This window comes from Physella acuta, unplaced genomic scaffold, assembly GCF_028476545.2.
Source record: "Physella acuta isolate Inbredline_101_S28 unplaced genomic scaffold, ASM2847654v3 ptg000588l, whole genome shotgun sequence".
Taxonomy (NCBI): Eukaryota; Metazoa; Mollusca; class Gastropoda; family Physidae; genus Physella; species Physella acuta.
In genome coordinates, this window is record NW_026732107.1 from 536,743 (window position 1) to 552,837 (window position 16,095).

At 38.4% G+C, this 16,095-nt stretch overlaps 1 protein-coding gene across 1 annotated transcript in view; it reads left to right on the forward strand.

The window, feature by feature from the left end:
- Positions 1-526: 526 nt before the first annotated feature.
- LOC131947186 (uncharacterized) overlaps positions 527-16,095 on the forward strand; it is a 52,168-nt gene continuing 36,599 nt past the window's right edge. The window contains exon 1 of the mRNA XM_059308330.1: positions 527-672. Within this exon, the coding sequence (XP_059164313.1) occupies positions 527-672 (146 nt within the window). The remainder of the gene's footprint in view (positions 673-16,095) is intronic.

The window sequence follows — 16,095 nt, forward strand, 5'->3', positions numbered from 1 at the left end:
TTAAAGCGTAAATATTTTGTTTTAATTGTGGTTTTTAAAAAGCTGCTTTTTTTTCCATTGAAAAAGATTCTTTTCTTTAAGACGTTATCAATTCAAAGTTGATATGTTTGTATTAAGTTTGCATTAAAACAGCGAATAATTCAAAATGAAAATGATTATATGAAAAAAATTAATAATCCTGAAGTGATGTCATTCAAATAACTACTTCGGAAAAGTTTGAAACAGAATACTTGTTCATCTGATGAATTGAAATTCAGCTTTCAATTTTAAAAATGGATCTAACATTTTATCAAATAATGCGTGACTCTTCGTTGAAAGTTGACAATACAAATTTAACATTTTTGTGTGCAGTTTTCTTGTAATTGCTAGTTCAACTACAATTAGATCATTCGTAAACATATGTAAATTCGAGTAAAATTTTGAAAAAGAAAAATCTGGATCTATATTTAGATTGGCCAGATCAATTTACGTACAACAAAAGCAAATGAAGTGAAAAGTAGAGTGATTAGACAACTATTTCACAATCATGGAAGGTGGTAATTCGGTGGTAAAAATCTCCAGATGGTTAGGATTGGTGGTTTTGTTTTCCGTGGTTGTGGTCAGCGGGGGGGCTGACCCTAACGTGACCAGGACCTGTCCCATCCACCTGAAGTCTCCCATACAGAATATCGGGTGAGTACACATTATTTTATTCTTCAACTCACGTTGTATCATTAACACATGTTCTGACGACTTAGCTTTGTGTATTTGCTGTTTACGTTATGCGTTATGGTGGGTAATCTGGTAGAGAAGAAAAGTGGAGGGTGGGGGTTCTACAAGAGGAAGAGCGAGGTTAGACTAATGACCAACCGAAGAAATGAACAGTCGCTCAAACTCACCGGTACCCTGGGGCAGACTAAATCACAGATAAGGGGTGGGGGAGGGGAGGTAGAAAGATAGCAATATAACGATTGCAATTATCTTCTAAAATTTTATTTTACTTTTATTAAATATCGTAGTGATTTTTTTTTAAATAAAGAAATATAAATGCTTGAGTTGAAAACGTTGCGGGGACCTATAAAACAAGGGTCTTTTTGTCGCCATTAACTTTTCTTTTAAAATGTTTTTTTTTAATCGGAATAATATTTTGATATAAAGAATAGATGGGTGAATGGAAAGATACGGAGAAGTGAAAAATGTGCTTGAAATGTGCTAGAAATGTGCTAGACGCTGTTATCCGAGTCAGTGCAACAAGAAATGTGCTAAGCACCTTTTAAGTGCAAGAAGAAATGTACTAAGCACTTTATTAGTGCAAAATAAAATGTGCTATGCACCGTGTTAGTGCAAGAAAAAAATGTGCTAAGCACTTCGTCAGTGCAAAAGAAATGTGCTAAGCACCTTGTCAGTTCAACAAGAAATGTGCTAATCACTTTTTCAGTGCAAAAAGAAATGTGTTCAGCATTTTGTCAGAGCAAGAATTAATGTGCTAAGCACCTTGTCAGTGTAACAAGAAATGTGCTAAGCACTATGTCAGAACAAGAAATAATGTGCTAAGCACTTTGTAAGTTCAACAAGAAACGTGCTAAGCACTTTGTCAGTGCAACAAGCAATGTGTTCAGCACCTTACCAGTGCAACAAGAAATGTGTTGAGCACGTTATCCGGGCCAATGCAATTAGAGAAGAACACAGAGGAGCAGGGACATCTCGCCACGATTTCATTTCGTTTCTGATTTGGTTGATAGATGTCAGCATTACTTGGTGCCTCAAGTCATTCTCTGCAGCGGTTCCCAGACGGTTAGGCTAGAGGGACCGGTTAGGGATTCGTAGCGGGTCTGGTTGGGGTATGTTGCCAACGGTTAACGTTATGTTTAGAAAAGGTAAGTGGTCAGCCAGTTATGGTAAAATGGCATATCAGGTATGTGTGTAGAGTATGTCGGCTTGTAATGTTTGATTATCTTTTTTGAGCCTTTTTAATGTACTACAAATATTTAGCCTTGTGGAGAGGATATTTATGAAAAATGTGCAATGTACATATCCCCACGTTGTTCTTTGTAAGAATAATTTAAACCCATTAGAAAGAGCCGTAATCTTTTATCTACAGAGCCTCTCGCCGAGTTTCAGTTCGCAATTTTACGACCCAAGTTTTAGTGACACGAATAAATAATATTAATAAATACTGAAACTTTTGCTAATAAAGTGGACATACAATCAAATCTATGATTAGTTTTAATCAATCAATTCAACATTTTGTTTTTAAAACGTTGAAAACTTCAATAACACCACCAAACAATGGAACTAAATTTCAAGAACCACATTTGTCAAAATTACGTGTATAGCACTGGTTCTCAAGCTTATGCGATTGGCGACCCCTTTTTTGTAAAAGTCAAGTGACTCGCGACTCCCATACAACTAAAGAATATTTTTTGTTTAGTTTCGTCTATAAATCGGCGACGCTCATAAAATATCTCGCGATCCACCTGGGGTCAACATGTTATTTTTTATAATTTGATATTTTCTCTAGTTTTAAATTGTGCAATGTGTTTTAAAATAAGTTGCCTCCTATGTTATGGGGGGGGGGGGGAAGTAATCAATTATATCTAACCTAGCCTAACAACAAATTCACATTAACAGGTATAACGCTTCTATTTTTTTTAAAAGCCGTTTCGTAGAAAAAAGATGATACAATTATCAACCTGTCTTAATTTTTATTTATTTATCGAATACAGAATAGTAAGTGTTAGATCGATTGGTCTACTGCACGTTGATTAGTTAATTAAATCAGTTTTTAAACGATCTTGCTTAACTGATTGATTGTCCACAGATGCTTCCTGTTTTCAATAACATGAAAAAAAGCTTCAAAATAAATTTTGCGGACGTCTCTGACATTAGCTTATGCTCGCATATTTAAAACTGAAGACAGCGTATGTTCGACTATGCTGTTTTAGGACATATAACAAACAAATGTCGACGCAGTTGCCGATAGGCATGCGACTAGAATAGAGGCGTAGCGAGGTGGGGGGTGGGGGTGGTGGGGGGGGGGGTGCGGACCGCACCGAGTCACCCAATTTAGGGGGTGACACCATGTCGAAAAAATTGCAAAATAAATAGAAAGCTTTTTTTCAGTCCAATCAATGATTGTATTAATAACTGACCATAGATAAACATCTTTACATCTTTACTCTGGAGGGGGGGTTGACACCAAATTCTGATATTTTACGATAAAAACGATGCTTTTTCCACAGGAATGAGTAGGTAGATTGTGCGCACTAATTGTTTACAATATTAATAAAGTGACTTGTCTAAACGAAACACAATCTAGTGACCCAGTGGCTTCGTAAGGTCGCGTATCACCCGGTGTGGTACCTAATGGTGTCACCCCCCACCCGAGAAAAACTATGTGATATATATATATATATATATATATATATATATATATATATATATATATATATATATATATATATACACTTCACTTAAAATATTGTAATCTGAAAATAACTATCAAAAGAAAGTTTAAGTACTTGACCTTCAACTCAATGACTCCTAACTAATTTGAAATATCCTATAATTTTCAACAAATCAACAAACCTCATTGAATTTATCGAAACAGTATTTATGCAATGTCCAGTTTTAAAATATTATTATTTTCTATATTGTCCCGTTTGATAGGGAGCCAGAAATATATTAACCCACCATGGGTTTTGTAAGATCAACAACTATAAATGTAGTTTAAATGTACTCAAGAAATAAGCTTGCAATAAGACTAAAGTGTCCGTCTTCGTAATTAATTTACTAGTTATCTAACGTTTTGAACGATGAAATTAATTATAAATTTTATAAAATACACTGTATTGCTTATAAATTAATCTTTTAAAAAATACATCAACAGAGTGTATTTTGTTCTTTCGTGTTATTTTTTATTTAAATTTAGAAAGATAAATTAGTTACTTCCCTTTAACACAATAATTTTTACTATTTTTAATTTCTCGTACACTGTAGACAGACAGTATTGTTAATCGTGCTAAATATCAAAATAGATATTTAACAAACGTCGACGTTTTACACCTCCCTGAGTCAGAAAAACATATTTGAAATTGTTTGCATGTATGTGCGCCTTGTCTGTGTGTCTGTGAACACGATAACTTGAGTACCTTTTCAGTTATGTTGACGAAATTTCAAAAATAAGAATTACATAAAATATTTTTTTTTAAATTATCGGAATGGTATCATGTAAGAGTGTTTAGATTTTTATACCTTAATACAGTGGCGTAGCCAGGATTGTCTCAAGGGGGGGGGGGGCTCCAATTTTTACCCGGGGACAAACTTTCGATTTGCACACCCCTCAAACTTACGATTTGCACCCCCCCCCATACATTTTATATATATACCGAGGGGTCTATGGGGGGTTATGACCCCCCTAACCCCACCCCCCTGCCTACGCCACTGCCTTAATAGCAAACCATTTCAAAGGATAACATTAACTTAAACAAAAACAAAAACAAACAATGAAAAAAAGGAATGTAAGCAAGTGTAACGGAACAACAGCGAGCTTGTAGAGAATATTCTATTGTAAATTTATAAGATTGTTGAAGCTTTCTTCTCAGACCCGTTCGTGCCTAGGACACATGGGGCGGATGAAGTGCAGTTCATCTAATTCATTGACTTCGGTATATGAGGGGAAAGTGTGGTCAGCACTATGTCGAGCCGCCTTTGTTTTCCTAACGTGAGTTAGGTACCCATCAGAGTTGGGTGGACTCTGGGACGTTCTACTGACTTGAACCCGGATTCCAACTCGAGACTCTCGGGTTAGCAGTTTAGATCTCTACCGCTAAGCCACACCTACTAGAAATAAAACAAATAGATCTATGAATAAAGCAGAGATAATAAATAATGCATTAAACTAATTAAATGCATTAAACGTTTTAATTGGCAACAATAATAACATTGGACAGCCTTTTTTAGTTGTGATGCGAAACAGTTCTATGCGAGTTGCAAAGTTAAGTCATTGTTGTTCATTTGTATAATTTAATATGTGACTTTTTAAACCCGAAAATGTCATTCAATTTATTAACATCTTTTTAAAAAAAAATATACATTCATTTCAAACACCATTTTTTGTTCTATAAAAGCATCAAATTTAAAACTCTACATATACTTCAGTTTTTTTTTTTTATCTCTTGACTGACAAATATACAAACTTGTAATCAATATTAAATTTTGTAGCAATTAGAATCTAGATGACTGAAGCAAAAGCACGAATTTTTTGTTATTTACAAAATCATACACACAAGTTTTCTTACTTTAACACGAGTCGGTATTCCCATTTTACTTTCTCGTATAGAGAGTATAGAGGAAGTATTGTAATCGTGAACAAAAAGCACATGAAATTTTGACAGTTTCCACCGTTTTACTTCTCAGTATTTCATCATAAACGGAGTATAGGGGACTTATTTTAATTGGGCAAAATTTCTTTATCAAGATTTATCAAAATTCGGTGTTTTACGAGTTCGAACCCTCGGGCAGATGAGGCTCGTTAGCTGGGGACAGCCACTCTTCTAGGAGAGGCAACTCCAAATTTAAAACAACTGCTGCCTTGTAGTTTGTTCTTGGTTGGACAAAGGCTATGGAAGCAAATCCAAAAAGAAAAGCAGGCTGAAAATCGGAGTCAATGGCCTCAATGGCGCATAACCAGTTGACACGTAACGCTTAATTGTGTTGGAGGCGTGGTCGAGTCGGCAAAAAAAAAAAAAAAATAAGCTCATGGTTGATAAATTCGAACAGTCTCGAGTTCAACCTCACTGGCAAATAAATCTCGATCCCCTTCAACACTAATAATTAAGAACGAAGAAGAAGAGAAGAAGGTGTTTTACGCGTAATCGAGTTGGAAAAAAATGGGCTTTGCAATTCTGTCCGTGTGTGTGTGTGTGATTTGTGCAAATCTCGCGTTTTACGCCTCCCTGAGAAGGAAAACCATAGTTTAGCAATCTTGTCCGTATGTCTCTGTGTGTATATGTGTGTGTATGTGTGTCTGTGAACACGATAACTTGAGTACCGTTACAGCTAGGTTGATGAAATTTAACATATAAGTTTTACATTTATATTTGTAGTTTTGTATCAACTTTTCAGCGATTGTCAGTAATCGGAACTTATTTTACTTTTAATTTTTTAAAAGCTTATAACTTAAGAATTGTTTAGGATAGATAGACGAAATTTCGAATATAAGTAAAAGATCTAATTCTCTGCCTTCTGTCAAATTTTAAGTAATTTCCGTTTACAGGAAGTAAACGATTTCCGATTTCTCAAAAAACAACAACACGCAAATGTGTTTATAAAGTACTAGTATTCCGCTCTATTATACACACATTGTTTGCTGTTTACTTGGTGCGCAATTCCTTGTTCTACCATTCTACTATTCTATTTAAAAAGTGTAATTAAAAATTGATAAAAAATCATATCTATATCACTAGTTGCCATCCCCCGCAGTCCTTTAAAAGTAAATGCGAGAAAGTTTAGGGGAGATCACTCCCGCTTTATTTCAGTTTACACCAAGCTTCTCATTTATTTCTCACTTTCTGTTTCATTACAAGCTGCACATCTGTCATTAATTAGAAGAGTGAGATTAGATGAATAACATGTGTTGTCTGTGTGGGCGAAGGCCTTATTTTAAATTTACTTTCCTAAAGATTAACAAATAGAGACATAAGTATTATAAAGTCAATTTTAATTGAGAATTCGTTTTTTTGGCAGACGTAACCATGTGCATGTATGTGGGGATAGGTGTAGTGGGGCAGACACAAGGTAGACAGACACAAGGTAGACAGACACCAGGTAGACAGACACCAGGTAGACACCAGGTAGACAGACACCAGGTAGACAGACACCAGGTAGACAGACACCAGGTAGACAGACACCAGGTAGACAGACACCAGGTAGACAGACACCAGGTAGACAGACACCAGGTAGACAGACACCAGGTAGACAGACACCAGGTAGACAGACACCAGGTAGACAGACACCAGGTAGACAGACACCAGGTAGACAGACACCAGGTAGACACCAGGTAGACAGACACCAAGTAGACAGACACCAGGTATACCGACACCAGGTAGACAGACACCAGGTAGACAGACACCAGGTAGACAGACACCAGGTAGACAGACACCAGGTAGACAGACACCAGGTAGACACCAGGTAGACACCAGATAGACAGACACCAGATAGACAGACACCAGGTAGACAGACACCAGGTAGACAGACACCAGGTAGACAGACACCAGGTAGACAGACACCAGGTAGACAGACACCAGGTAGACACCAGGTAGACAGACACCAAGTAGACAGACACCAGGTATACCGACACCAGGTAGACAGACACCAGGTAGACAGACACCAGGTAGACAGACACCAGGTAGACAGACACCAGGTAGACACCAGGTAGACACCAGGTAGACAGACACCAGGTAGACAGACACCAGGTAGACAGACACCAGGTAGACAGACACCAGGTAGACACCAGGTAGACAGACACCAGGTAGACAGACACTAGGTAGACAGACACCAGGTAGACAGACACCAGGTAAACACCAGGTAGACAGACACCAGGTAGACAGACACCAGGTAGACAGACACCAGGTAGACAGACACCAGGTAGACAGACACCAGGTAGACAGACACCAGGTAGACAGACACCAGGTAGACAGACACCAGGTAGACAGACACCAGGTAGACAGACACCAGGTAGACACCAGATAGACAGACACCAGGTAGACACCAGATAGACAGATACCAGGTAGACAGACAACAGGTAGACAGACAACAGGTAGACAGATACCAGGTAGACAGACACCAGGTAGACAGAACCAGGTAGACACCAGGTAGACAGACACCAGGTAGACAGACACCAGGTAGACAGACAGCAGGTAGACAGGCAGCAGGTAGACAGACACCAGGTAGACACCAGGTAGACAGACACCAGGTAGACACCAGATAGACAGACACCAGATAGACACGAGGTACACAGACACCAGGTAGACAGACACCAGGTAGACACCAGATAGACAGATACCAGGTAGACACTAGGTAGACAGACACCAGGTAGACAGACACCAGATAGACAGACACCAGGTAGACACCAGATAGACAGACACCAGGTAGACACAAGGTAGACAGACACCAGGTAGACAGACACCAGGTAGACAGACACCAGGTAGACAGACACCAGGTAGACATCAGGTAGACAGACACCAGGTAGACAGACACCAGGTAGACAGACACCAGGTAGACACCAGATAGACAGACACCAGATAGACAGACACCAGATAGACAGACACCAGATAGACAGACACCAGGTAGACACCACGTAGACAGAACCAGGTAGACAGAACCAGGTAGACACCAGGTAGACAGACACCAGGTAGACAGACACCAGGTAGACAGACACCAGATAGACAGACACCAGGTAGACAGACACCAGGTAGACAGACACCAGGTAGACGCTAGGTAGACAGACACCAGGTAGACACCAGGTAGACAGACACTAGATAGACAGACACCAGGTAGACAGACACCAGATAGACAGACACCAGGTAGACAGACACCAGGTAGACAGACACCAGGTAGACAGACACCAGGTAGACACTAGGTAGACAGACACCAGGTAGACAGACACCAGGTAGACAGACACCAGGTAGACAGACATCAGGTAGACAGACACCAGGTAGACAGACACCAGGTAGACAGACACCAGGTAGACAGACACCAGGTAGACAGACACCAGGTAGACAGACACCAGGTAGACAGACACTAGATAGACAGACACCAGGTAGACAGACACCAGGTAGACACTAGGTAGACACCAGGTAGACAGACACCAGGTAGACAGACACCAGGTAGACAGACACCAGGTAGACAGACACCAGGTAGACACAAGATAGACAGACACCAGATAGACACGAGGTACACAGACACCAGGTAGACAGACACTCGCCAAGACAGATGAAAACCGTGCTGTCCTCGAGTGGGATTTATTCCCCAAGTCTTGAACGGTGATTTGTCAGTTTAGGTCGAGTGCCGGATTGGAAGAGGGAGTTATGGGGTGGGGTGGTGGTGGCGGCGTCATGCTCTTATTAATACCACAAGTAGCTGCGTGGTGATAGGTCCGTAAGATGCTGCTGAAAGGTCTGTTGGTATGATGCCGTTTAAAGTCGTTGGTCTTCATCTTCGTCTCCTTACTTGTAGTATTCAATGTTCCTAATTGTGTTATTGAACTATCTTACTTGTAATATTGAGCTATCGTAGATGTAATATTGAACTATCTTAATTGTAATATTGATTTATCTTAATTGTTACATCGAAGAAACTTTAATCCAATACATTTAATTATGGCCCGTTCATCAGTCTTAATATGAAACTGTTGAAAAGTCTTTGTTGTCATGCCTATTATTAAGTGGCATTTATAAGTATCTAAGTGTCTTATATGTCCCATGTAAATGTTTACATTTTAAAATATATTTTAGATAGTTTAGTTGATAAGTAACTGTGTGAGTAAATATAAATACAAAAGTCTTTTTCCATCGATATATTATCCCGTTCGGCCACAAATTAATCTATTTTAAGTGTAAAAATTAAAACTGAATAAATGAAAATGTTTACCGTATGTTTACTACGTGTTAAAACGCGTGATGAACTGAAAAGATTATTTCCTCACATTGTAAACTCTGCAGGTTTCTCTGGAACTTGAGACTCTTATCTTTACACCCAGATTTTGTGTTTACAGGAAGTGTAGGGGGAGGGTGGGGAGGTCAAGATTTGAGAGGACATTACAAACCCGATTTTGTGTTTTCAGTTTGTGTTGGGGTAAAGTTTTGGGTCGACACCACAGTGGATGAGCCACGCGCAATAAAATTCCAGTCGTTGAATGTTTTTTCAATGCCTTCTTCTTTGCCTTTTCTAACTCCAAGGGGATCTTTTCATATGTCATTTACCCGAGTTCGAACCCCCGGACAGATGAGGCTCGATAGCTGTTGACAGCCACTCTTCTAGGAGAGACAACTCCAAAATCAAACAACTGCTGCCTTGTAGTTTGTTCTTGGTTGGACAAATGTTATGGAAGCAGGCTGAAAACGGAGTCAACGGTCTGAATGGCGCATAACAAGTTGACACGTTATAATTGGTTTGGAGGGTATCACTTTCAAGTATAGATTTAAGAACGAATGAGAAGAACTGGTAACTTATAACGTGTTTCTATTTTTTTCTTTCATTTGTTGTTGTTTTTTTTTACTTTTTTTTCCCCCCAACTTTTCCAATCATTTTCATTTGATTTTAAATGTGCTGCAGCTTACTGGTTTCACTGTCGATTTTGAAAGTTATTGTTAGATTTAAAACAAAATAACTTTCTAAATATCGGGTCGCACAAGAGATCAAATATTTTCACTTTGGGGGAGGGGGGCATCTACAAAATGAATGACGTAACAATATCTGAGTTCACGTTTTTTGCCAACCTCCTTTCGAAATCAAAGCACGTTGTCTAACCAGAGGAACCGCCGCAATGACGTCACCAAGCTGCATTATGATGCCTTACCCCACCCCCTCGATGTTACATGTCTTTTTCACTTACCCCCCCTCCATGTCACATGTCTCAACTACTTCCACGATGTCACATAGTAATGCCACCAAAATCTGATCTCCCCCCCCCCTCCATGGTGACACCATTTCCGGACAAGCTCTAAATTTAGCAACAGTAAACACTTTTATAATAACCAGCCTATATCAGTATATAATTATATATATATATATATATATATATATATATATATATATATATATATATATATATATATATATATATATATATATATATATATATATATATATATATATGCGTGTGTATGTGTGTGTGGTGTGTAAGTATGTGTGGCAACCCAACAAATGAGCACATCAAACAGCCCATCTCTTGCGTGCACGTGCATGTGCAATACCCCCCCCCCCCCCGCAACCCACCTACCCCCCCCCCCCCCCCCCTTCCATCCTCCGCCACAAACCACGGATGAAGAGGTTGGTCACGATCCTACAACTGCAGGGGGCGCCGCCACGCCTGGTCTATCCAGCAGAGCCCCCCATCGATCCCGTCATCCAATATTTGTTTTACCGGATGTCCGACACCGGATATCCTCCCCTTTTCTTCCAGAGCTGAAACTATGGCCGCTACGTATTAGTGACGTAACGATAACCTGATGAATATACCCCCCCCCCACACACATCTTTACCCCCCCCCCCCTCCGTCGACAGGCAGTCTATAGCAGACGATAGCCATTGTCCAGCATGTGTAGAAATGTCAATTACCACGTGACGATTCCTATACACAGTAGCCGCCCTTGTCAAATGGTTCGAGTTATCGTTCCTATTTCGATAAGCCGGCCGCTTTGTCCGATGGTGGGGCTATCACGATATAATTCCATTCGTTAGATCGGGGCGAACTCGTTGTCACGTGGTGATTAGCTTCATTTGGGCTAGGTATTATTTCCGGTTCAAAGGGAATTCTCAGTTGTTGTTTAGTACTATATTGTTACTGTTGTTTGAAATTTGGAAACCTTTAAAGTGCAAATGCATATTTTTTTTTACTAGCGTTGTAAACCTTTAAGGTATTTATATTGTAGTTTATTTAAGTTTGTGTTCGTTTTTTTTAATTGCTTGTGAACTGAGTAGAGAGACTTTCCTTTTCTTTTTCGTTCTTAATTGTAATATTGAACGGGATTTCCTCTAACCCAATTGAGTATTACGTGTCAACATGTTATGCGTCATATTGCCCCTTGACTCTGATTTCAACCTGCCTGTTTTTTTTTGGCTTTACTACTTCCATAGCCTTTGTTTATCCAACATCAACCTGTCTGTAGTTTGATTGTGGGGTTTTCTCTCTTAAATATTTTGCAGTTTTAATCTGATGAGCCTCATCATCCCGGGGTTCGAACTTGGGACTTTTGGATAATTCCCTTTCTTATTCGACTAAGACGCCACAGTAGAGCTTTTAAAAGTTCACATAATTGGCACTCATCTGTTGATGTTAGTATTAGGGATGGGATTGGTAAAGAGATAGAATGGGACATTTGCAGCTAAATGAATTTTATTCAAATATATAATAGAAAGTGTACCTGTATAATTAAGCAAATAATAGAATTTTCTAATGCAACATCGTAATTACATGGAGCAAATTGTTCGAAACAGTTTGTTATCGTTAAGCATACGTCAGAATTAACGGGACCCTTCCCGGAGAGCCAAGGTAATAAAATCTGGCACCGACCGAGATCTCACGAATAGAATGTACCATCGTCTATCGGCCGGCATCTACAATCTTGACGAGGGAGAGATCACAGACCGCGAGTGACCACAGTGTATCCATATATATATATAATTCTCTTCTTGGAGACGCTAGAAAACAAGCTGTAAGCGCGCTCCCTACCACCCCACCCCTACATGGTCTGGTGAGCTGTGGTTCACGCTAAATGTTTACAATCGTAGAGCCGGGTTTAGTGACGGCTATTAGGGGCAGATAATTTAGTTTGAAACGATTTTAAACTTAGGGGAGGTAACTAAGAGGAGGCTGCTTTCACGGGAGGGAGGGTGTAGGGTAGGGGTTGGGGGAAAGGAGGGTGAGGGTAGTATCGTTCTTAACGACCTACTGATAGTGTTTTAAAGCAAATATTTTCAGTGGCAGCATTGGTACTGTCGAATTCACAAATAAAAAATTACTGAAAAGTAGAAAATAAAACAACTAAATAGCGGCGTATGATATGCCGCGGGTCGGCTCGTATTGAATACACCGGAAAAAAAATCTTCATCCACACCCTGGAAAATGTGGAGTTGTAGACGAAATCCCCGGTGGTAGCCTCTTCTGGAAATTGTTGAAAGACAGTCAAAATAAATCGGGCTATTTAATTAAAGTTAGACAACTCTCTAAACTGTACTTATATATTACGGATTCTATACTAGTATGCGTAGAAAAAAATAATAAACATTAAAACTTAAGAATTTAATGTATATAGTTTTATGAAATGAAAACCTAAGCATCGAAATACTTTTAATCAATTTCGATATTTAACTGTAAATGGTGCACATTTTCAAAATTATTTAGTTACAATAAAAATACTATTTAAAAATAAGTATATACCCAAATGGACAATTATCGATTGCACTGAGATTTGTATACGGTATGGTTACTTCAATCTATTTTTAACTTCATTGTGGTGGACTTATAATCTATGTTTGATACTTCTGTTTGAATGGGGTTTGAACTCTTGACGATCAGTTATGTTTTGTTTTAATTTTTTCAATTGTTGTTACGCCTAGGTCACCAACACGCCGCCATATTGGTGACGTGGGCGTTAGCTCAATCAAAATATATTTACGAGATATATAAAGTAGAACAAATAAACACAAAAAATTAATTCTGAATCCTTGGCAATGAACGCGATTCAGTTTTTTACAATAAAAACAAATAAAGCTACACTAGATCAAGTGTTTTTTTTTTCATCACTGATTACGCTAAACCCAGAAATTAAGCTACACCTTCAAGGATCACATGCAATGCCATGGATAATCCTATGGATGAGTACTGATTACTGGCGGCTATTAATATTCATAGCACGTGCCTCACGTCTCACGCGACACGGGTACTCACGTCTGTGATGTCATATTGTCTAGACAGAAAATTTTAACGTCAGCTGTCATTTTGTTTTTTAATTTTAAATAATTTTTTTTACAAATTTTACAAATCAAAACAAAAGAAACTACGCAGCGTGTTTTCTTCCTGTGAATAAATGCTGTAGGAATGTATTAAAGTAATGAATTATGTTTTAAGAATTCAAACTTCCTTTAAAACCACCTTTTATTTACACACTCAATGTTATGGGGGAAGGGGGTGGGAGTGTTAGGGGGTTAGGGGCGGGAATTCTACATCGTATTTGAGCTGCTGACTTAATGCTACTGATTTTAAAATGTAATTGTAACTTACAATAAATATTTACACACTTGCTAATTAATTTAATATGAACGACGGAACACGAACTAGCCTTTTTGAGCATGTTCCTTGGTCTCTTTTTCCTACATGGCCAAAAATGTGTCAGTACTTTTGTTCTATATTAACCAAAAATGTGTCAGTACTTTTGTTCTATATTAACCAAAAATGTGTCAGTACTTTTGTTCTATATTAACCAAAAATGTGTCAGTACTTTTGTTCTATATTACCCAAAAATGTGTCAGTACTTTTGTTCTATATTAACCAAAAATGTGTCAGTACTTTTGTTCTATATTAACCAAAAATGTGTCAGTACTTTTGTTCTATATTAACCAAAAATGTGTCAGTACTTTTGTTCTATATTAACCAAAAATGTGTCAGTACTTTTGTTCTATATTAACCAAAAATGTGTCAGTACTTTTGTTCTATATTAACCAAAAATGTGTCAGTACTTTTGTTCTATATTAACCAAAAATGTGTCAGTACTTTTGTTCTATATTAACCAAAAATGTGTCAGTACTTTTGTTCTATATTAACCAAAAATGTGTCAGTACTTTTGTTCTATATTAACCAAAAATGTGTCAGTACTTTTGTTCTGTTACCCAAAAATGTGTCAGTACTTTTGTTCTATCTGACCCGAAATGTGTCAGTACTTTTGTTCTGTTACCCAAAAATGTGTCAGTACTTTTGTTCTGTTACCCAAAAATGTGTCAGTACTTTTGTTCTGTTACCCAAAAATGTGTCAGTAGATTTGTTCTGTATGGCACAAAACTGGCCTGTAGTTGGGTTCTTTAAAACATGACGATTTTAATTTGCTTTACATAATCACATATAATTAGGTACATGTAAAAAGATACTCATTTTTAACGATAGAAGGCAATACATAAAGAGAAACTCATGATAGAAGGCAACATGAGGTATATAAATCTCAGACTGATATAAAGTATCCCACATCAAACATCTGCTGCTAACGGTCATGTTGTACTCACAAACAACTGCCTGTGACTCAAGTCGTTACACTCACGTGCACGTGACGTCACTAACTACTCACGCTTGTTTATGACTTTGTATAGCCCACCCTGGCGTGTCTAATTACACGACGATGTCTTGGGTTACATAAAAACACTCTCTTGGATAGGTTGGAATTTGTTCTAGAATGTTTTTTCTCACATTGAGGTACCAGACAGGTAGTAGACAGGTGAAACGTGATCCACACACGGTGATAACTCTAGAACCTCTGCCCCACATATCACAACATATTATTGTCAGCATAACGACATATGTACTGTTGGTTCTGTGAAAAAGGTTCTCACGTTATGATAACGATAACCTACACAAGTGTAAGAGATGGTATTGGTAGAGTTAGAAAAAAAATTAAGATACATAATTAAATTATAAGTATTCTCATCATTTTTTCATGGTACTAATTGTACCCTTGTTTACATATTTAATTAATGATTAATATTTATTTTCTAGCTTAGCCCATATTTCTAATAGCTTATCTGTCTAATAGCCTATTTTTAGGCACATCACATTGTATGGAGGGGACGGCTTGGCCTAGCGGTAGAGAGCTAGACTGCTACTGCTATCCCGAGAGTCTCGAGTTCGAATCCAGGAAGGTCCCGGAGTCCACCCAGCTCTGATTGGTACCTAACTTATATTAGGGAAACAAAAACGGTTGGGCATAGTGCTGACCACACTATCCATTCATATGTCGAGGTCAATGAATCAGATGAACTCTACGTCATCTGCCCCATGTGTCTTGGGCACGAACGGGATTTAGAAGGAGAAGACATTGTATGGAACTATTGATGAACTAATATTTAGGCCTTTATTGCATTTGTGAAAGTAACGAAAATTATAGGATATTAAATAGCTGATATTTTTATTTGTTGACGAGAGGTTAATTAAATAAATATAGGTTAATTATTACTGGCAGATTAATGAGTTTATTTATCACGGGTAGTGGGGTCGGCGGGGGGGGGGGGAGAGGGGGGGGGAGAACGTTTAGAACCGCTGATGTTAGTGCACTGTGTTAAAGCGATAAGTGCATTCCTGCATGTTTACCGTTTCTTGCTGTGGTTCAGATGTGTTGGATGTGTTGTTTG